The sequence below is a fragment of the Xiphophorus couchianus genome, chromosome 3 (assembly GCF_001444195.1).
Source record: "Xiphophorus couchianus chromosome 3, X_couchianus-1.0, whole genome shotgun sequence".
NCBI lineage: Eukaryota > Metazoa > Chordata > Actinopteri > Cyprinodontiformes > Poeciliidae > Xiphophorus > Xiphophorus couchianus.
Genome location: NC_040230.1, coordinates 22126643 through 22150684, shown reverse-complemented (window position 1 = coordinate 22150684; position 24042 = coordinate 22126643). Strand labels below are relative to the sequence as shown.

The window sequence follows — 24042 nt, the reverse complement described above, 5'->3', positions numbered from 1 at the left end:
CTTTAACTAGTTTAGTTGGAACAGTGGCCAATGGGCAACCATTCTGGAAGGTGTTCATATATGTATATCTATCCATCCATGGTCTGTACCCATTTAGTATTTGTTTGGGTTGCAGAGGGATGATGCCTATTGTATGCCTGTATAGCATTGTCAAAGTAACAACTTGTTAATCTCAAAAAGCAGTGTATTAGAGTGATCAGTATTTTCTTTACCAAGATTTGGAGCCTGCTAGCATCTCTCGTACTCTACTTGTTGTTGATCCCTACCCTGTAGACCACCCATCCATCTGCCCTTTCTGAACCTGCCAGGTGCCCTGTAGCTCAGGTTTCCAACCTTCTGTGACGTGAGCTTGCAGTCATGACATCCAGTGCCTATTTTTCCACTTCACCACGAGCCTTTTGTTCTGCCAGTGCAAAGGTTCTGCTTTAAACAATGATGTCTGGTCTGACTGTGCCTGAAGGCTTTACCTGATGCGTTGGCATTTTCTGCCTGTTTACTTCTTCTATACATTAAATATATTACACTGACCTTGCAGGTGGGGAAACATAGGGTTAAGATGAAAAATGACAATGGTTTTGTTGGCATTTATTTCAAAAACAAATCTTCATACACATCATTAAGAATACTGCATCCATAAGATCATTGATAAGTGAGTTAAGTGGAACACAGTCACAATCCTTATGTAGACCACGTAATACTGATGTGATGCAGTGTTATTTTACTGCAACAGTTTTCAAACATTCACATGCCATTAATATGAACTTCACTTCACGGCGATATTGGGACTTGGCATCAGCAAACCCTTGATCTTAAATTCTTACAAGGCACAAAATTCTTTAACAAAACAATCACAGTTTATGAAACAACAACTGTATTAACATAACATGAATTGTATACCACACAAGCACTGAACACAACACTGACCTGGCAGGACATGGGTGGGTATTGCAGGGTATCGTTCCAATTCCTGGTCTAGTTCTGGGACTGCAGTACGTCACATTAACCTGCACTCTCAAGTCTTTGTAGCATGCTGCCTTGGTGTTCATTTGTCCTGTTTGGAGGCATAGACCATTAAGTACACATTTCTTGAATAACAAGATTAATGTTTTTCACAGATAGAATGAACTAACATTCAAACAAAACTGTAATGTAAAATCTTACTGTGCATTGCTGAAGCTTGGCCAGTAATGTATGTTCATCAAATATTTAATTACAATATAAACTGCACAAATGTATGTAAGTGAACATGTCACATAATTGTGACATGTTCACAATTATGAACAATCAGAAAAGAATATGTTTCTGTCTGACAAGCCAACACCATTGGAATAGGAGAAAAGAACGTAGGCGCTCATTAACCATATCTCGCTTTGGACATATGCCATGAAAAGAAATTATTTTATTAGATGTTGATAAAAATTTTTCCATTGTAAATGTGACTCTTCCTTATTGAAGTTAAACTACACAACATTTTTAAATGCTGTGCCCTTTGCTTTGGTAATTTTTGCTGAAGGTAAAATTCTGGTGTTAAATGTCCAAGTACTCCAGTGTTGAGATGTTATTCACCCTAAGGCAAGGTCACTCTGCACATCTTTACTCAAAAAGGCCATTTAGTCAGTCACACCCTTTAATAAAGCAGCCCACCATCCACCCAACCCATCACAGCCTCCAATCAGGACATAAAGAGGTGGAGATGGTTAGGAGTGGACTGCAACAGACAAGAATGGGAACTCTAACCTTCAGGGTCAGCCAGTAGGAACGCTACACTGGGGGCTTTGTTCACACTTATTGAGCCAAGTAAGTGCACATGCACATATATATGCATGTGTCTAAGGAACTCACAAAGACAAGTGTATTTGCGCAAACACGCATGACCACGCAAAAACGCTCACCAATGTCCCTTAACCTTTGCTCGCATATTATCTGCCTAGGCAACAACATCTACTTGCATTCATGTGCATATGTGCATGTATGTGTATGGACATTTGTGCACAATACCAGGCCTTGACGGGACTAACTGTAGTAAAGATAGAGATACAAACATGTGCATACTTGCTTTGAGAGTGTGTTTAATAGAGGGTCTGTAGCAGAGGAGCTCCCTGCCTCTGATGTCTTATCAATAATGATGGAGATACTCTCCTCTCCATTTAACCTGCAGCTAGAGGCCTTATTACAGGTTGGCCAGGCCAGACTTTTTATAAGCTCATCTGTTCATCCTCAAACTGTTCTCTTGTATTTTATTTTTTTTGGATCAAGCAAAGATTAAAATTAGAATTAAAGTGCCTTTGAAATCTGAACTTTATCAAACTCAGCATTCAAAAAGTTAAACATACCTCCAGCGCAAGTTGCTGAGCAGTGGGAGCGTACTATAGCCCATGTATAGCTGTATTTAATGTGGTTCTTAGCCGTTTTTTCATCTATTTTGTGTAGAGAATATTCCCAACGTATTCCAGGATTCCAGCCCTGCAGCAATACCTAAAAGAGGAATCATTTGTTGACAATCAAGTTTAATATCTGTAATCAAAACAAAATGTCCTTGTTCACTTATCTGCTTACCTCAACCACCAGTGTCTCATTTGTTGGTCCTGCTGATATGAGACTCTCTGGTCTGTTATATGGTCTCTTGTACTCAAAAGTTGTTCCAGCAATAGGGTGGCGACCTGGCCAGTCCACTGTCCAGCGACCATTGAGATAGTAGTGTCTCTGGGTGTCTCTGACAGCTAAGTAGGAGCTGGAAGTATTCATTTCCATGACACGGATACTCCGAGCTCCTGCTGGGATGGTGACGACCCCATAGTACTCTACAAAACAAAATGCAATCTTTAACCAGATAAGCTGAAAATAAATTAGGGCTCTAACTTAAGAAGAGTAATGCACAAAAACAAAGCTGAGAAATGGAAACAAATCCACAACTAGAAAAAAGTTCATATAATTGCTCATTCCATTAGCTGCCAAATGGAAATCTATTGACTGATGGATTTTCAGTCAACTGATTGGCCAACATTGTTTGCAAAATACATGTGAAGTGTGTGAAGTTTTAAGCTAGCATCTGTTATGGATTTCTGCAAGCAAAGTATTTTCTGTTAGCATCTATTTGTTAAACATCGGTGCCGAATTAATTTACAACCAACTCTGAGCCTAGATTTTATAATCCTTGCAATAGGAAACATATTCCAGTCAAATTGATGCTTGCTTTTAACATAACATAATTCCTTGAAATGCTATTATCATGTGTAGTTTAGCAGGGCAAAAATGCCCAGCAGAGTCCAACATAAAAAAAAAAAAAATGTTCTGAAAAATATATACCGTATATAAAAAAATACATCTAACTTAAAAAAATAAAAGCTGCTGCATTAAAACAGTACGAGTACAACTGAAATTAAGAGGGCAATACTGACCTTTTTTTAAAAAATAAAAACATCAAATGTAGTCACAGTTTACTGGGTCGACCTACGGTTAGTATAATGCTGCTTTGTGTACTGTCCGTTATAGATCTTGCAGGTGGAGTTGTCTCCTTTACACACACCACAAGCATCAGGCACAGCTGCTGAGCCCAAGACACGGTCACACCCCACTCTCTGTGGAAAAAGAGACATACATAAATTTTTTTAAGGCTAGGGAGATTAAGTACATAAGCTGTCATGTTACATGACAGATGAAAATTGTCTAAAATGACAAAATGTATTCTGGAGCTGGTGACACGTCAACATTTCATGTACATGAACATGAAAGTAGCTGTGAGACAGGGACACCGCCTACTTCTTAATCCTTTCGTAAAATTTACAGCTCAATCTAAAAGACCTCATTGTTGAGCTCACTCTTTCAGTAAGAAATACTAAACCAACTGTAAAAATCGAAAATTGAATTTCTGCTTTAACATTAAAACAGCATTACCTCACACAACCCATCAATACAGACATTGGAGCTATCCTTTGAACAAAGTGTCCCATCCCTAACTTTGCTGGCCAGGGCAAAGAAGAAATCATAGCCCTCAGCAAGGCAGTAAAGCTTGCATATGTCTTGATCTAGAAGAAAATAGATAGAATAACCACAGGATGACAAAAATACACAGTGTTTTTGTTGGTACATCTAATATTTCCTTAAGTTAAACAAAAATGGGGAAAAGTAAGAGTCTCACCATCCACTCTAGTGTACGGTCTCCAGGTGTAGTACCATCCTCTGAACTGCCTGCTGTTAAATTCAGCACACTGTTTTGCTCTGTAATCAGCAGTGTTGGTTGGACAATCCACAGTGTTGCAAAGTTTGTATGATCTAGTGGAGCCATCACAGAACTTCCCACCATTGGTAGGTCTGTAAAGACAAGTGAAAACACATGGTATGTAGCCAAGGTTTCCATCCCTTGTAAATTATTTCTGATCACACTTTTGGCATAGTCCTGAAGAGGAAAATCCTTATGATGCTTCTGACGTGCATAGTAAGCTAAACTTAGGAATTTCACAAACCACACTGGATTTCATTGTCCTGTAGTGACTAGTACATGAGAGTATATCTCCATCTGTGCATGAATGTCTGTGAGAGTGCCTTTGTTGAGGCTTCTATCACAGGTGTATATCCTGAGGCTGCATTTCCAAAAATCCCTTCCAAGGTACAATTACACTCTCTATGTGTCTTTCAATTCACATTTTTGCTTGTCTATAACTCAATCGCAAACTCCATTATTTCATATCGTAACATTAATTCCTTTATTTTCTTAATCCCCTCTCTGTAGACGTACCTCTTGTTGCCTGTCTGGCTTATTCTTGAGGCCTGTCTTTGTGTATCTTTCATCAGGTTTCTGTCCTTCCAGTTTCTTTCTTCCCATCATTCTCAGTCAAAATTAGCTTACTACTTGTCAGGATCTAGGCCTGATAAAGATTGGGTCATGACATTTGTGAGTGGGCTCACTGACTGACTGCCAGTGTGCAATTAATTATGTAGTTGATGGATAAGTAAGGGAATGGGTGAACCAATGAAACACTTGTGAATGAGCTTTACTATTTTAATAACATATACCAGTATGTTCTTGGTCGTAAACTATGGATATTGAGCCATCAATATGCAGGAAACTAAAACAATGCTAAGCCTTATAAGTCAGGAATGTCACAGAAAAAGTTAATGTTGAGATAATATTATTTCTGTGCTAAAGTTATTCAATCAATTTTATGTCTCTGTATTATGGTGAGGTAAGATTAGCTTAGTTTTTCACATTGTTTACATGACATCAACTTCAGTCCTCTGTACACCCTCTATTAGTGCCCCAAGTGGTCAAATAAGTTTTAGTTAAATTACTTAAAAGAAAGGGCCGTGTTGAAAGATGTTTCAGCAACTTGAAACAGCCTTTTGAGTTGAATAACTCTTTATTGATGCAGACAGTGCATCTGCAGAGAATTGTTGTTACATTGCAATTCTATTGGAGTTATTACTATGTCATTTCTTTTGGACTGTAGCATTAGGTTTCTATTAAATGCGACACCTTTGGGTTCCAGTTTTCTCCCCAGGCAAATTCAAACTGTCAGTTTCTAATTCCAGTTTATGGGGATGTTTAGTTACACTCACACACAGAGTCTAGACTTTGAATTCATAAAGCAAATAAATTGTTCTATAAACTGATTTTTTTTCTCTTTATAATCATATTCCATATCTTGATAATCAAATAATTTTCTAATTTTATGACTGACAAAACGTCAAAACAAACCAAAAAACATGAGAAGACATTGAAAAACCTCCAGAACATTTGAGATATTTGAAGCAGATAAATCAGATAAAATCAATGATCAAATATTTTTATCTTTTTAAAGTCACATGTCTCATAAGTCTTAGAAATTCAATTGGCACTCAAAAGTGTGACAGAGGTAGTGGGAATACAGTATTGTCTTAAATTAGAAACCAAAACCTAGGATTTGCTTTACCTGGGGTTGTTACACTGCCTCTCTCGATAGGTCACACCACTTTCACAGCTTCGAGAGCATGTAGACCATGATGACCACTCTGACCAATGCCCATGCTGAGGTCTGGGGCCTTCATCGCCCTGCTTTACACAGTGACCTCTACGACACCACTGAAGGCGACGGACACATAAAAACAAAAAAACAGAAGTTAGGGAATAGAAAAGTTTCTTATGGTGATGGAATATCCAACTTGGAAGGCTGTGTAATGCAACTATAAATTTGTTTTACAATATGCAAATAATTACCAAATAGTTAGGTTATAAAACTTGCAGAACTTCTTTTTAAATGTCCTAAAATATGAACACACATGCACGCACACGCGCGCGCGCACACACACACACACACACACACACACACACACACACAGACAAGCTTCTGAGAATATTCTCATGGTTTCACTAATAACTAGAACAGCTGATTTTCCCCCACAGGTTTTCCCCTACAGCTAAGTGCCATGGATTCCTATGCAAGACTGTCATTGTTTGTGTTCACTTAATTGCATTGTGAGGGGAAAGAGCAGGATTAAAATTTCAAGTCTAAAACTATGAGCAAACACAGATGATGGGCTGTCAGGACAGGGAGTCTTGGGCTTCACTTAGTCATGAAAGAAAGAGGCACAATTAAGGCATATACAAGGAACCCAGTGGGATATGTCTCCAGCAGCAGCTACAAACCAGCTGCTCCTTCAAATAAAGAAAAGTATGGGTGGTTTTTCTGTTTGAAGCAATGATTTAATCTTCCGTCACTATCTAAGTGAATTAAAAGTTCACCCTAGAATATAAGTGCTCTGTCACCAAGTTCAGGGCTTTTGTCTTTAAATGGCAAGACTCCGTGGAGGTATTAGCACCAAATAACAGTAAAACACTCAATAAATTTAGGCTTTTATTATAGCATAGATGCAGGCTGTCCACAATGTAAATTATTGTTGCTTTTTGTCTCCTGCAATTTACTGAGTCAGGGGTCTGCGGTATCCTTTGGAGAAGGAATGTGTTTGTCTCTGTATGAGACATCACTTTTTACAAGCTTTACCCCCAACTGAACGCAGCACAGTTCATAATGTTAAGCATCACACTAACAAAAGAAAAAAAAAAAGTCTTGTCACAAAAGGAAAATTTACTCCTGAATCAGCTCAGTCTATTATTTCTGAGTGGAGAACTTTAAAACCGTCACTTTTTATGTACTCGTTTGATTGGTGTTTTGCTATTGTATGATTTTCTTTTTTTTTCTTCTTTTTTACACAAACCACAAGGCAATGTGTCTTAGAGGCTCTTGTTTGGTGCCTTTTGTTTGCCGATTTATTTAGTAAGATGTTGCCATGGAACGATGGATTGACCCCAACAAAAAAAGTAAATGAAAAAGAAAAAAGCTGACCTGATTTGATAAAAATTGAGTTTTCCCAAACGTACATTATGTCAAATGCAAGTTCGTTTTGGGTCAACGCATAGCAAAAATGCATGTTTTCTCTCTTTTTTTGGTATTTTTTCAAAGAACTTGATAGCTGTGCTATGTGACATCACTAGATGAATGAATCAAAACTGTTTTCTATTGTGGTCATGTGATGTGTTTTTATAGTGAAAAGACCTTTAATAGTATGACTGAATTTAAAAGTATGACTGAGCTCATGCAAATACACTAAGCATTTTCAGTCACCATATTGGGGCCACAGGCAGAACCTTCAGCAGCTGGCATGAATTTGGTTTCACATTTCCTCCCAACGCGATGGCACCAGAGAGCCTTGCAGATATCCTGAAACAACATTACAGAAAAAGAACAGAGATGGGATGTCCGGGATTCTCCACCCAACAGCGTTAAACAAAGCTAGCACCTGGAGGAACGATAATTCATTATTATGATATTTTTCCCCCTGGGTGCTTTTAAAGCATGTTGATAAATGCTTACTAAAATAGAGATTGTGTGAATATATTATCATTTGGCAAGCTGTGGCTCTGCTGCAGTCATGTATCTTCTAAATATTTATGCTTCTGTAGCAACGATAGCAGCAGGGTAGTCCATGTGAACACTTCAGAACTGACCTTTCACCCACAAGAACACATTTTTCTTTCTGCTAGAACTCTAGGAACACAATGTCCTTGCAATACCCTTAGATATAGTCATACCTTGTTATTCCACACAAGTACTATCTCAGAAACTCTAAAATTTCAGTGTATTTTATGACACTGAAGAGTTATGCTCCAAAGTAGTTTGAACAAATTCAGAAAGTTTTGAAAATAATCAAAATTATTTCTAACTTTGAATATTGTTAAACTCTGAAATGTGATTCTGTCTCATTGAATGAGTTAGACTCTCTTGTTCGTATGAGTGTTTATTAAACTTATTAAAAATTGATTTGTGAATATATCTAAGCTCGATTTATGATGCTTTTATTTATCTTATTAATGACCAAATCCTGGTGATTTTCTGAGCAGCTTTCTATTTAACTTGATGTGCAAAAGTTCAGGGGTTGATCTTGAGTCAATCCTAATCTTGAGAAATACATAAAAATCTTCTGATCCTTAACGCGTAACAAAATTTGCTTAATGGAAAAAGAAATTGATTTTAAAAGAGCATGAGACTGACTGCTTTTTGCTGACTAAGGTTTAACAAGCTTATATACTGTACGTGAGTATTGTCCCTCCCAGGAAAAAAAAAAAAAAAAAAATTCTGTAAATAAAAAGAAAATGTAAAAGGAAATCTCCACGGAACATAAAAATAACAGAGTTGCGCTTTGACAAAACCTTCATGATGTCATGGCTCTGCATTGTCTAAAAGATTTAGATGGGATCAACAGCTGGCTTTTCCTTCCTAATATTGCCTGAGAAATCAAGCCTGCTACTTTTTAACATGTCCACTTTGTAACTGTCTGAATGACTATATCAGATTTTGACAACTTTCTGCAGATGTTGACAAGCACCTTGGCCTTAGCTTGTCGCTGCCAAGAGCCACCATGGAATTCATCCCAAGGCATATTAGTCCAGCTGTTTTGCTTGCTCAGGATTTTTCAGACCATAAAACTTACAGACAGGTCCAGTGATTGAATGAGGACACAGAGACAGGGATAGATGATAGATTAAGTTTGACAGAATCTGAGAAAGAAAGACAAAACAACTACAGGGAGTCTGTTTTTGCTTTTTGTTTGGGGAACCCTTCAATATTTACCCACATACACTATGGAAGGTATTATTTGTCTCCTCCTTATGTGTCATAAAAGGTTCAAGAGCATATATTACAAATTAATCTCATCAATCATCAAAAGACCCAACAATGGGCATCTTATCAGAGTAATAGAAGGTTGTCTAGTCTGATGAAAACTAAGTGTCATGTATATTATGATATGTGGACATTGGTTACCTGGGGAACACATGACACAGTGATGTGACATGGGACATGGAGGTGAAAAGCTAGCATGGGTGATGGTTTACTGGAAAACCTTGATTCTTGTCACCCATGTGGAGAATACTCTGACATGTACCTCTTGCCTAAACATTGTTGAAGACCATCTACACCCTTCTGTATTCCCTGACGGCTGTGATCTTTTCCAGGAAGATAATGCACCCTGGCACGAAACAAAGATTGTTTCAGAAGGATTTGAGGAATGTTGGCTAGACTTCCATCATCCACAGCTCTTAATCCAACCAAGAGTTTGTGAGAATTGGTACATAATTTTATAAAAGGTCCAACATACAGCTTTCAGGCCACTCCAAAACCTTACTATGTTTTGTATGTTCAGAGTTAGACTCGCTGGTGTACATCAGATTATTATGCTGCCCCGCTCCTGTGTGATTGATCTTAAGGTGTCAAACCAATGGCCGACATCCGTTGGTGTGTTTTGTGTGTCTAGAGAGCAATTACTTACAACACTACACTTTGCAACCACCATTTAGCTCTTTGGGTAGAGTAGCCATTTTGCAATTGGAAAGTTGTGCCTTTCATATGTCATTGATCCTCGGTTGAAAGCAGTTAATCCTGATTTGCCCAACAATCTGCTTATCAGCATAAGATGAGGGCAGGTTTGTGGCACTTTGATGGCTCTGTGGATTTACAGAAGTGCTATATGACTCCATTCCATTTATCATTTTTGATGGTCAATATGATGATATTTTTCTTAAATGTGTAAGTTTTTTGCAAGATTTAATATGATGCATACTTTCTAAAACAATATATATTATTTAGAATATTTCCCAAAATGTCTTGGGAATCATCAAAATGTTTTTTGCAAATGTGAAATGGGCTTGTGTGTTCAGCAATGATTTTCACCTCTTCTGTGAAATTTTGTTTCCCCCCCAGACTCATTTCTCATTGCTGAAACATGAATACTTATTTTAACAGAGGCAAGTGAGGTCTGCAGTGCTTTAGATGTACTTGTTTGAGTCATGGATGAGTCATTGATGTACTTTTGAAGTCCTTTGCGTAGACCAGCCACTCCTGAAAAAAGCTCATCCCTATTTCATGTTTTCCATTACTGTGTGAACGATTGCAAAAGCATTAAAACAGCTTTGTAACCACTTCAAGACTGCTATATAGTTAAAACTCATCTCTCATCTATTGAATTTTTATTAAAGCAGGACATGATGTGCGTTGGTTTCCCAAAAAATGCATAAAGGTGATTTCCTAGTACTAAAGGTCACAATGGGATTTATGGCAAACTTTCATGATTATTCAGCACTTAGTTACTAAATAAGAATACTGCCGCTGTTTAGGGAGTAGGAAGTGTCCACCTTCACCTTTCCCTCAACAGAGAAAGGTGAAAATTGTCTAAAAACAGCTGGTTTTAGGCAGATGCCAAAAATAGCACAACTGACTAATATTTTATTAACTATGTAGTAAAATCAAAAATGGTAATTTATTGAATATGTGCCAAGGTCAGTTAAATAACATCAGCTAAAGTGGTACAATGGGAGAGCAACAAAAAGAGATTCCCACTGGCAATGTTCCAGAGTACATTTAGTCATCTTTCCCACAGAGTAAGGGGAGCATCTTACTGTTTGCATTGTGTGTGTATGTGTGTGTGCGTGTGACTGCCAGTGTGCTAGAGATATTAAAGTCAAAGCGTAAGTGTTTATAGCCATGAGGACATGTAATCCTAACCAGTTATTTCTTGTCTTTCATCTCCTTTTTACCTCTTCTCCGTCTGCCTAATTCATCCCATCTCCCCCTCAACTTCTTTGTGTTTCCTAAGACACGCTACATAGAACCTTTTTTTTTTATGCCCCTGAGGTGAGTTGCCAAAAAACATACGGAGGAATCACAGATTAGGTAATGACGTCAAGCACATTAGGTGTACACAAAATGGATTTTACCTTCTTGAAATCCAGGGTGCAGAGTTTGGCCTTCTCTCCAAACTGCCATTTGCACTGTGTGTCTGCATCGTACAGTTCGCCTGGCAACTTTTCTGGGTACCGGTATTCCTTGACTGCTTTGGGTTCGTCTGACAGGCAGAAAGCCTGGGCAGTGCTAGTTGTTGAAAAATGGGAAAACACAGAGAAAGTAAGTGAGGGTATAGGAGATAAGGGAGAGCGGAAGAAACTAAGAAAAAATAAGTGAAAATAAGAGTGCAGTAAATTGAGACAAGAAAAAAAAATTAATGTAGGACAAGATACAAACTACAACCCACAAAACGCTTTCATGTCAGTCAAGGGGTCCATGCAGATACATGACAGTCAAGCGGCTTTAAAGAGGAGCCACTACATCAAGCAGCAAACTGTTCGACTCCTCCTAACACCAGGGGCAACTGTAAGAATGTTGCCATCGTAACATAACATGCTGCCAAACCTGAGAGACCATTTTAATGCATCAGACACTCAATTATGAGAGACATAAAAACTCTTTGCTTATATCGCTCATTTTCTTCCACATCCAGACTGGTTTCCAATGTTAACTGATATCAATGGTTTCTATAAAGAGATGTTTTACAGCTCAAACACAGCTGTCAGGGGAAGCTAATGCAAAAATATGGTGGAAAGAGGTTGAAAAGGCAAAAATATGTTGGAATATTGTTAGTGAGTGGTCCTGATTGCTTTAACAGAATCATTGTGTGACAGGGTGTGTGTGTGTGTGTGTGTCTACGTGTGTGTGTGTGTCTACATGAGGTTATTCCAGGGCTTTGAGTCCTATGTGTCTGCAGAGAACAATGACTGCTCCGCACATTTGATATTCTGATATTCTGTGATGTTCAATTAAAAGGGATCATGAAAAATAGATTACATAATAAGCATGGACAGACATGAATGAATGAACTCATTTATACAGACAAAATATCCCACAAAATGTTATTTTAAAAGGACCTCATGACAAAAATCACATTTTCATATTTATCAATGGCTCCACATGATCCTCAAAATAAACTGTTTGCCCCAAACTTTCTGCTTTAAGAACACTGGAACACATTATGTGGAACATAGAGAAGAATATTGAAAAAGATCCTCTTTTTTAACATTCTCCACAGATCTTTTGACTCAAAAGCCAGAGGGAAATAATTGGGCCTTTCACACTCGGCACAATTTGCTGGTGCAGGAAGCAAGATGTGAACAATGTCTCGTTAAATGGCAAATAAAAGAGCCTGAAAGGTCTCGACAACAACTTCGAACCACAGAATCACTATAGGGAACACTGATGAACACTGGTGCATTAGCTCTGTAGAGCCAAAAGCAGCCAGGAGGTTTGTATGAACATCAATTACTTGGCTGAGTCAGTAACTGATAAGCTATTTGGTAATAACCTTGAGGCTGTAATCAATACAGTAATTTTTTTTCAAAGCATATTTATGTGATTTGAATGAACCAATCACAATCCAGACCTAAATCTAATTGAAAATCTATGAGATCTTTAAAAAATTGCTTTTTAACATTTACATCATGTGAAAAAGATAAAAACAAATGTACATTTCTATATGTGCGAAACTGGTATTGACACACTCTAAAAGTCTTCCAGCTATACATAGTAACTCCTGTGAAATTTGGAAATAAAACTATTAAGCAGAGGATTAAAAATAAGTGCACCAAGCAAACACTTTTGACAAACATTGTCTCTTCAGTTGGCACATATGCACTACCTTTATTGTGCACGAATGTACACTAAAGTCAAATAAACACCTTTACAAGATACTGTACTTATATTGAAACCTATGTTGTATTGAACACCTGTTTCTTTGTTAAACAGGAATTTCTATATCACTAACGTGTGAAGGAACATATAGGTTTTCATATTAGCCTCTGACAATTCGTGACATGACAGACTTTAATTAAATTTCCAGACTTGCTCAGACCTCCATAGCAGCAGACTAATGAAACTTAGATTTAAGATGTCACTATGGTTCCTTCCATAGCACAGGAGGAAAAAAATAAACATTAAGAAGTCTTACAAAACTCAAAGAGACACATATATCCCAGAAATATTTATATATCACAACTTTCTGTTGATTGCAACAAGGAAAATGTTGAACAATGCAGGAGTTATACAGGAAGAAGATCCTGGGCATTCGGTGATGTTAGGGGTCATTTCCACATGGCTTGAATGGGTGATGGGAGTTTAATATAAGGCTGACAGGCCTAACAAGGTTGAGGTCACTCCAGCTCTAATAACTCAGCAAGGAAATACACTGTCTGTCTCCACCACTCAGAGAGGGGAGACCTGACAGTTCAGTTAACACACTGGTAAATTTAGTGCAGGGCACTGCCTCGGAGCTATCTAGTTTCAAGCACACAAACATTCACACACGAACACGCAAGCACACACACCCCGACAGACGCAGAAACACCGCCAGACATATGGACGCTATGTCAGTGGTGGTTGTGTTTCTGCTTTGGTGAGCAGCCTGTTTGCCTGGAAATGCAGTCACTGCACAAAAACACACATAGCTCAACACATAATAAATATTCTTTCTGTAAAACATCACAAGCGAAGACCGTCAACACATTAGTTCATATAGTTGCTATGCCAGCTTAATTGTGTATTTCAGCTGGATCAGATGCAACGATCCAGCTCGTCTAATAGCTATTAGATGAGTGCATGTCTTCACATAGCCACACTGCATTCCAGTTGGAGGACTGACAATATTTTTTTTTTCTTTACAAAATGTACTCAATCAATGATGCATAATCCAAATGAGTGTTTATTCCCAGTTTAATATGACCTGAGACCAATGCAGTGCTGTGCATGTGCCACATCGACACAAAAAGTCTTGTTACACTTCCACTACTATGTTTTGGAAAATTACAAAGCCTCTAACAAAGAAACATACATTTAAATGTACATTTTAATGTTAATGACGTCTTACATAGATCAGTAGCATTAAAGAGTAGAGCTACTTACTTCAGAAAGCGACTGAGATACTGGCGACTGCAAGGAGACCAAGAGAAGATACCATTGTGACCGGCTAATGTTGGAGACATAATGTTGCCCTCTGACTTTTTACAAACGTTGCCCTCACCGTCATGGACCATTCCAAAGCTGAAGAAATGACAAGTGCACAAAATATTTCCTTATAGAAACATCTGTGCTCTATACTAGAACAATGTGGAACAGAAAAATGCTACAGTTGTTGGTCAGTAGAAGATATTTGCATTGTTGCAACAGCAAAGACCAAAAAAAAACAATGCTTTTCGTTTTTTGATGCAAATCGTAGAGGGATGTAGAGCAATAAGAATTTACTATGTCTGAGGAAGCACAAGTACAGCTATTTACACTAAGTGAGAAATGTCATTAAAGTCAAATATTTGTTAATATATTTCATATTTTATTCATTATCAGTGTTTTTTGAATGACTTATTTATATTACCACTAGTACTTTCCTTTTCATTGTTTTCAAAATAAGAATAAACACGATGAGGTAATTTTACTTCAGCTAATGATATAAGCATTTTTCCAGTTTTTGAAATAATTTGATCTGAGGAGGTAATGGTAGTTCTTACTTGTGTCCCGATTCATGTGCAATGGTGAAGGCCAGACCCAGGCCAGTGTCCTCATTAACGGTACAACTGCGGTACTTGCTGCACATCCCACTTATTGGAGCAAAGCCTGCAAAGGAATTAAAGCAGTTAAATATTTTTAATCCACTTTATGTTATTATTATCTAATGCAATCTTTAAATACAATAGCATTTGACAATAGGAATATCTTCATCTCATATTAAGTATCAGAAAATGATTCCAGTTGAGCTAAGGAGTTCCTGACTAAGTTCAACTTACAAAATCTATGATGTTGTTTGTGACGTCCCTGAGGCAAATTCTAAGAAAATCTCAGTCTATTTACAGGTACATGGTTTACAAAACTGTATAGTATAACTATATATACTATATTGTTGGTTTCACAAATCTGTTTAAGTGTTTATCTGTCTTCACAGTGAAAGAGAGACTGCATTAGTTGCTGGAATGTAATGTGATATTTTACCAAATGTAAAAACTGATACGTTTAAAGCATGGGTAAAATTTTTATTTTCTTGGAACTGGGACTCCGCAGGCCTATATCTATGATCTGTCTTTACAGACAAATTTAAAAAATCCAGATCCGAACAGCCCTCATTGACAAACTGTGTTTCTTAGCTCAATTCACGAAGAAAGATGAACTCCAAAATTGTAAAAGGAAATCTTACACTAATTTCTACTGTCTATGAACTGTATGTGTAAGAAAATCAAACAAGGACATCCCTTAGCAACAATCCCTCCCATATGCTTAACTTTGCAAATCCCTATGCTACTTTTTACTTCACTTAAAATAAATAAAATCTCAACCTCTTTCTTATATCTCTCATTCTCTATTAAACTGCCTTTGTGCTCGTCTCTGTCTGCTCTCCCGCTGTCTCTGCTTTCCTGGCAGACACATATATGCCTGGCTGTGAATCAAACAGGATAATGCATATGGGGCCCCCTAACTGTTTTTGTCTCAGTGTTTCTTGGAGATATAGCCTCATGGTTTACTTAATTTATGACTTAGAGCCATTTGCCACAAAGTGCAAAACCTCAAATGTAATGTCTTCATGTATATATCTAATGTGAGTAATGATATTTAACATAACTAGGCACATTGACTGTGAGAACTACAATTTAGTCTATGTAAATGTCAGGAAAGGAGCAGATCATGTATCATATATTGCTTTTGAAATATGGTCGAAAGCATTGATGTAATGGCAACACAAACAAACTTTGTTATATGATGACTACTTTTATTTGGGGCCATGTTATTTTGCACCCCTGAGAATCAGTCAGCACTAACTTTTTTTGATTGACAAAAAACAGACACCTACACACACAATCACATATATAAGGCCTTTACAGCAAAAACCGAAGCAATAGGTAAACAGTTTGAGGAGGTGTTCGCTGCACTGAGGTCAGAATCAGGCTTAAAATATGAGACAGAAGTCCCCCTTTACTAATAATAATAATGGACAAACTCAATCCGCAATCTTTTAATTGCCCGAGGAAATGCTTAAGAATTAAATTGTATCTCTTCTGCTTATTCTTCCAATTGAACAGGATTTCTGGAGTTTGTTTATGCTTTCAAATCCTGCAGCTGGTTGTTCACAAAATCCTACATAATCTCCATACCACTCCTTCAATCTGCAAAGCTGAAATGCACTTCTACAAGCCAGCCGATGTGGGGCTTTGACTACCTGAGTCAGCGGTGTAACAGAGGTTGACTTCTACTATGCTCAGTGGTTTGGTCAAAGACCGCAAAGATGACCCTTAGTCCTGTCTTGAAGTTTTATAAGGATAAAGGATTTCAACACTAAGAATACATTTTCTTTTATTTTCTGACAGCAAGGAAGACTAACAGTTCCCCCTTTCATATCATCCATTCATTTCTACATCTATTATGTCTCTCGATCAGCTGTAAGGTCCCAACTTGAAATGGGGGTCAAAATTGATCCAACAATGTTACTCCAATGACCCACCTCTGGAGGCTGTAATAAACATGTAATCACTACCAAATGCATGGGGTAAGATGTAGCTGCAGAACAAGCTTGAATCATTGCAAAGATGCCAGCATCAGCTCTTCTGTCTCTGGGTACAGAGGAGATATCCTCCAGTTTCCATCTGATCTGAGAAAAATGTTGACCTGCTCACTGATTTCAAGACTAATTCTGTCCTCAATGTTGTGGTTTTTTTTGGGTTATTGTGGAACTTTGATGTGAAAGGTGTGTCTAAAGAGACAGTCCCAAGCACATTTTTGGAGGTTGTGATTAGCATAATATCTTTCATTATGTCTAGTGGAAAACCTTACTTTTATTCCTTCCAAGCCAGCAAATTGTTACCATGTGGTTTGGAAAGTACCATGCCAGGTCACATATTGAGAGGGAACAGGAGCATCGTGGCAGAACACATCAGAGCAGATTTGTAAAAGTAGGCTGGTGTGACACCATACTATGCTGTATATGTTTGTGATTATTTTAAAAGTACAGTCAGCTAGACATAGCCCTTGATTTTTTTTTTCACTTTTGCTTCACATTAAAATCTGAAACGCTAATTATTTTTATTACAATACGTTGATTTTTGATTGGATTTAGGTCAAATGTAACTTCTTCTGGCTTTGTATAAACAGTGGCTTTCATCCTGCCACTTTTTCATGGAGACTAGATTTGTACATGACGAATAGTTGTCCTACCTGGCAGAATTTTGGATCTTTGCAACTCCTCGAGTGTTACTATTGCCACCTTAGCTCCTTTCCTGCTTATTGCTTTTCTTACCTGGCTTCTCAGATTAGCAGAAAATGTTTAAAAAAATATTTCCAGTTGGCCTGTATCCTTTGCATTTTCAGTTTATAGATTGACCAGTGATTTAAGGCCTGCAATCTTGACTCATAACCTAACCCTGCTTTAAACTGCTATGCTACTTAAACTCAGATCTCTTTGCTTTGTTTTAGTCTTTGTGATGCTGTTAGTTCATTAATATTCTCTTACAAACTTCTGTGGCCATCAGCTGGATTTATATTTAGGATGAAACTACACACAGGTAGTGTCTAATAACTAATTAGTTGACTTCTGAAGACATTTCCTTGCACTGTTTTGTTTGGGAGTATCAGAGTGAAGAGGGCTAACACAAATGCAGGCTACACTTTTCAGGTAAAAAAATAATAATAAAAAAGTTTTCCATCCACTTTTCACAGTAATACCACTTTCTGTTCTATCACATGAAATCCCAGTAAAAATCCATGATGTCTGTGATTTTAGCATGTTCAAAGTGCTAAAAAGCTAGAGGAGCATAACTACTTTTGCAAGGCATTGTACCTTTGCCTTGTTGTACAGTGGCCTCTGTGCAGCACATTGTATGGCTGCCAGACCTCTCAATGTGGACAGCACATGTTTCCATTACACAAATAAAGGCTGTCAGAGTATTTCTTTGACTTGAGAAAAACTTGTGAGTTGAAGTACCGATGTTTGTGTTAGAGTGCATATTACGTCCTCAAAAGTTCATCACCACACTACAATCACTACTCATCAAAATTTTAAAGTAAGTGTTTGCTATTTTTCAAATTTTGAGCACTCCGGCTGCAATTAGGGCAATGAAGTCATACCAAGGGTATCGCAGGGCTCATTCTTCCAAGAGCAGATGTCAAGTCCTGTAAGAAGGATGGCATGATCGTGGTGTCGGCCTTCTCTGCCCCCAAGAGTTGACTGCCAGTGGCAAAAGCTGTTTAAAGTGTGGTCAGCATGGTGATTGATTACCAAGCCATCCTGAGAGAGAGACAGTAGATAAAAAAGTAGAACATAAGACTGTATAGTCTTCACAAAGATAAAGAATTGTTGCCTGATTTATTGCAACACTCCCTAATTCCATCAAAAATGATCTTTGGATGGATATTAAAGTTTCATCCTTCTATTTTCAAAGAAGGATGAAAATCTATTCCATGTACTTTACTGTACGTGGGATGTAAAACACTATTCTCCAAGATCCATGCGTTTCTATGCATCTCGATGTTTATTTCTACTCCTGCCCTCAAATTTCCCTCAAAAAACTTACAGCAATCCAATGAAAATAATCCTAATATTTAGCCTTTTAGAATAATAGACCTGACACATGCAGTCTTTTTCTTTCCAAGGCTCCATACTACTTTTATGTGGCTCAATTTTGATGATGTGCGGACATTTTATTTGGCATGTATATCCTCACCTGCTCTTCATCCAAGAGAACGAGACCCACTATAACTATGTTTATATTGCCTCCTATAGTGCCATCTTTGAATAGACTGGAAACCTACAAGGAAGAGCACACAAAGAAGACAACATTTATTGACACACCTTGTTCGTGCTTTCTTTTACCTATAACTTGCTTTTCAGCGACACATAATGGCAGAGTCGCGGTGTTTGACAGAGGTTTAGATTTGCACATCCTACTCTGATCAAAAGAGTCCCAGTGATTCAGCATGTTTTGGCTGCCACCTGAAGGAAACAGTTTCCATGGAGCGTCTGTGTTTTCAGGTACACAACATAAAGTACGTTATTTTAAATTAGTAATCATAAAACACATTTGCCTTTTCATTCTGCCTCAGGAAAGACAGAAACCTATGTGATTACTTGAGTGATGTATTTAATTACCTTTTCAACAAATACCAAATGTTCTTCTTAACACTCTAGAGAGCTGGCAGGTAGAGTTAAGGATTTGGGTGTTTTCTGTGGATCTTCACTCTGTATTTAGGTGACTCCTCCATGGCGGGTCTACTAGACAGAACTATGTTTTGCAAATAGAGGGATTATCTTTGGATTTGTCAGTCAGTCATTAAGTAGCAAAACGAGCATGACGGACCTTGCTTGCAGATGAGCTAAGATCAGCAGAGGGACACTGAAAGCCGTTCCAATGACCTCACTCTGTATCAGTTTCATGTTTGTAGATGTGTGCTTTCTGATAGCTGTCTGTGTCTTTCAGACTTTATAAAAGACATGGATATCCAGTTACTAAACCCTAAGCCTTCACACCTCAAATCAACTGCATGTTCAGCTAAAGTTACAATCTGTGCATTGACAACACATGAAAGGACTCTTGAATAAATATACCCAAAAAAGAAAACAAACCACTGCCAGCTCACAACCTTGTATTTTAAAACTAGTCTACTGTCTTGATCATTTGGAATATGATAGGCTACCATGACTACATTTTAAAAATGTATGACGGAAAGGACCGCCATTTGAAGGTTAAATATTTCCCATATTACAGTGCTGTGATTATGTTGCTCAGTATTGATTTAATACATAATTTCTAGTTTTAAGCTACCAGAATAAAGCTTTTTTAGCTTGTCACAGAATAGGCTATCTTAAAAACAACAGCACTCATTGTCCAAAGATCTATCATAGCTTGCTTTTTTTTGTACTTTCCCAAGCCAGTCAGGTGTCAACTAATTCAAACATCCATGGTCCATAGCCTGTTAGTAGCAGCATAGAAATTTCTCTCACCATGTTAAGCACAGTAAGAACATATGTAGTGATGTTCGAATGGCCGTGGTTGTCCATCATCTTTTTGTCAACTACAACCAGCATCTCCACATTGAGCTTCTGATTGGGTTGATCCTTCATCAGCACTGCCCGCTTGTTCCTGTGGACAATCTTATACTCATCTGGAAGGATAAAAACGTCCTCCTGTGGAGGTTTAGGCATATCTGTGAAAAATAATTACAAGACAAAAAAATATAAGTAATTAAAATTAAATAACACTCATTCCAATTTTTCATTTTGTCACAACTGAGTTAAGTTGGATAATGTTAAGTAATTTGACTTAAGAATCCTTATTGAACATTTACTTTGGCGAGCTATCGGACATAGCTGCTTACTGAGCTTCATACGCAAGAGTGGGTTTAGCATGCCAGGCAATCCTCCCTAATTCCACATGCAAAACCCACACACTGACTGTTTATGTGTGTGTGTGTGTGTGTGTGGTTAAATTCTGGGCCCTAGTATGACAGAAGTGAGTTGCGTCTCATGTTTATTTGGTGGTAGAAGACCCTGGTTCATGTCTGCTCATGTGGATGACATAATGAATACTGAGTAAGTAAACCTTAAGTCCTTAACACCTCAAATAAGCGTCATGTTCAGGTAAAAATTACAATTACCATGAAATGTATGAACACTTAAATCAAATCTTTAAAAAATGATCCTGGAAAATGAAAGCAAAACACTTCCAGTGCAGAACCTTGTATTTTGAAACGTTTACTGTCATGATAATTTTGAATGTTACAGTCTACCACTGCTATGTTTTAAAATTTGTGAATGGAATTGACCAGTATAGAAATACAAACAACTTAAATGTGGGGGAAAAAGTTACGTATTTTGACCTAGTAATAAATTTACTTACATCATAAGTGAAAAAAAGAAATGTTAATGTGGTATTTCTACAGTACTTCATTCCAAGTCCTCTGTTTAGCATGTCGGCACAAAGCAACTATAGAAATTTTAAATATTTCTAAACACAATGAGGAAGATGAATGTTGCTAGTTTGGAAAATAAATGAGAAATTGCCCTTACATACATTTCTTCCTTCTGCCACAGAAGTGTTGCCTCTGCCTCTCTCCGTGTCTGTAATCTCTGTGGTGACGGCTGCTTTCTCGATGCTTCAGTCGGTCTCCATGACTCATGCCGTTAATTTTCTCACCCGGGTTTATGTGGATGTCACTTTTTTGCTTTATGGGTGGTCTGTATTGATCTCCTTTATATGCCCTGTAGGTGGGTTCTGTTGAGGAGAGGAAGCTTCTGTGTGGTTTGTGATGAGATGCATCAGTGGATCTCTTCTGCAGCTTGTGATAGCTCTGCTTCGACCAGGAGTTTCCATCTCTCCTGTAGAGGATGTGTGGGTGGTGACTGACGGGAGCGGTGAAGTTCTCCTTCTCTGCCAGGCTACGTGACACTGGTCTTAGAAAGTAGTCTGTATCCTGCGTTCGGATAAAACCTGACTAGAGACAAAACAAAAAGTCGACTCAGCTTACTCCATTACTCTTGGGCAGACTGTAACTTTTCAAAGAATCCATCAGCAGTGAATAAATATGTCTGGCTTTGGTGTTTTTTTTCATCAAAAAATAGTTAAAAATGATAACAAGGGGGGAAATTATCCTGCACACTTGGGAGGTAGAATTTTTTCTTCTAACGAACATAGCCTAAGGGCTGAACTCACTTAATAGCTCCAGCATGTTACCTCGCTTCTGCTGTTGGTTGAGCTCCTCAACTTGTCTTGGTCAGCAATTAGACAGAATGTGACCTTTGGTCACTCCAAATCTGAACCCATTAAACTTCTGTGCAGCTCAATTATTAGCCTAGGCTCTTCACCCCTAACATCTGTTTTCTTGTTTTAGGTCAGTTGCTACTTATCAGCAAGACTTGCATAGTGCGAGAAACATTCACTCAATCACAACTTACACTCTTGTTTACAACTCAGCTTAGACATGCTTACTGCCTTGACTGTGTTAAATGTTTTGAATTAAGTTTCAGAATACATTTCTCAAATAACTTTGCAAATCTTTGAAGGTACCAAGGTTGTTGGAGCCAAACATGCTAGTCTGAGTATTACAAAAAACAAGCTACTGCGATTTCTATGATTTACAGAAAATGGTCTGAAGAAAAGAGGATGTCCAGTTATGTGTGGATGAAAATGCTTTGTTGATGTCAAAGGGAAAAGGAGAATAAGCACCACTTGCTATAACCAAGATTTGCAGAACTCCCTCTCTGAATGCACCGCATGCAGAACCTTTAAGCAGATGGCTTACAACAGCAACAGCCTGTATCGGGTCCTCTGTCAGCTAAGAACATTAAAGCTATAATTCCCGCTGGTTCACTAAAATTGGACACTAACAGATCGGAAGAATTTTCCCTGCTGTGATAAATTTAAATTTTCGATGCAACATTTCAATGGTAGAATTTTGTCGTAAAACATAAAAGCATGCCTTGTATTCATGGCTCACTCTTGTGGTGGGTAATGCTGTGGTGGATATATTTGGCTGTAGGCCTCTTACTATTAACTAAGAATTGCCTAAACATCATAGCCATGTTTATTCCTTCATGGCCACAATGTACCAGTCTTCTAATGGCTACTTCCAGCAGTATAATGTGTTACGTCACAAAGCTCAAGTCTTCCCAAACTGGTTTCTTGAACGTGACAATGAGATCATGGTACTTAACTGGCCTCCACACACATCAGATCTCAATCCAACTGAGAACAATTAGGATGTGGTGGCACAAGGGATTTGCATCATTGGAGTGTGGCAAAAAAAAATAAAAAGCAACTATTTGGCTATCAGCACTTTTTTTTTATCAAGATGGCAACAATTTTAATGCCCTACTTCATACATCAGTGATTACAAGTTTCCTTTTTTAGGATTAGGTAAAGAGGAAATGTCTGGAGTAACCTCACAACATTGGAACCTCAAAACATTGTCCTGAGACGTATGCAACGAAATTTCGTTCTGTATACACCCTGTGCATGCAAAATGACAATAAAGTCAGTCTAAGTCTAAATCTTAATTTTAGAGGTTAAATTAAAATACTTAATCTATTGGCAAATTTAATCTTTGTCTTTTTCTGAAAACAAGAAAAAAAAATCCTCTAATGACTACCGCAGACTAAGTGACTTGGATGCACTTTTCTCTCCTCTTTCATGTTTGTCTCTTTCAATCTCTCCAAAGATGCAGCATATCTGTGCTGACAGTCAGCTGGCTTTGGAGCATTAGACTTAACGCATTTGGCAAATTCGGTCATTTCTTTGAAACACATTTAATTGACTGCAGTCCCTTTTTTTTCCCTTTTCTTTTTGCTGAGTGGAGTGTGAGGTCTTTTGTCACTACAGACAGAAAAATGGGCTGAAGCAGATAGTGAAATCACACACAAAAGCAGTGTTTGGAGAATATGCAATATGTACAAGTATGAAAGTCTGACTACAGTACAACATTTATGTGTAAATGCAAAAAAAAAGGCAAAAACATTGTTATAGTTAGATGAATGTTTGCGAGTATAAATATAAGTTCATACTTTTTCAAATATGTAAATTTTTATGCCCTCAGAACAGACTCATGGAAAGCAGTTCCTGTTTGCAGGTGTTTGTTAGCTGCAAGAGTAGCCATAAAGTTACTGCTGTTTCCTGACAAACATAACCAGCATAACAGAAGAATACATAGAGAGAGACATTCAGAG

The 24042-nt window shown here is 37.8% G+C and overlaps 1 protein-coding gene across 1 annotated transcript in view; it reads right to left on the bottom strand.

Moving 5' to 3' along the window:
• The window catches only part of adamts16 (ADAM metallopeptidase with thrombospondin type 1 motif, 16), a 48381-nt gene that overhangs the window by 13847 nt on the left and 10492 nt on the right, over nucleotides 1-24042 (bottom strand). The window contains exons 4-18 of the mRNA XM_028007607.1: nucleotides 21395-21815; nucleotides 20326-20528; nucleotides 19049-19132; nucleotides 18453-18612; nucleotides 14855-14960; nucleotides 14256-14393; nucleotides 11246-11399; nucleotides 7599-7694; nucleotides 5910-6058; nucleotides 4139-4311; nucleotides 3895-4025; nucleotides 3455-3578; nucleotides 2557-2801; nucleotides 2334-2475; nucleotides 925-1051 (exon numbers count right to left, since the gene is read on the bottom strand). Coding sequence (XP_027863408.1) covers nucleotides 925-1051; nucleotides 2334-2475; nucleotides 2557-2801; nucleotides 3455-3578; nucleotides 3895-4025; nucleotides 4139-4311; nucleotides 5910-6058; nucleotides 7599-7694; nucleotides 11246-11399; nucleotides 14256-14393; nucleotides 14855-14960; nucleotides 18453-18612; nucleotides 19049-19132; nucleotides 20326-20528; nucleotides 21395-21815 — 2453 coding nt within the window. The remainder of the gene's footprint in view (nucleotides 1-924; nucleotides 1052-2333; nucleotides 2476-2556; nucleotides 2802-3454; nucleotides 3579-3894; nucleotides 4026-4138; nucleotides 4312-5909; nucleotides 6059-7598; nucleotides 7695-11245; nucleotides 11400-14255; nucleotides 14394-14854; nucleotides 14961-18452; nucleotides 18613-19048; nucleotides 19133-20325; nucleotides 20529-21394; nucleotides 21816-24042) is intronic.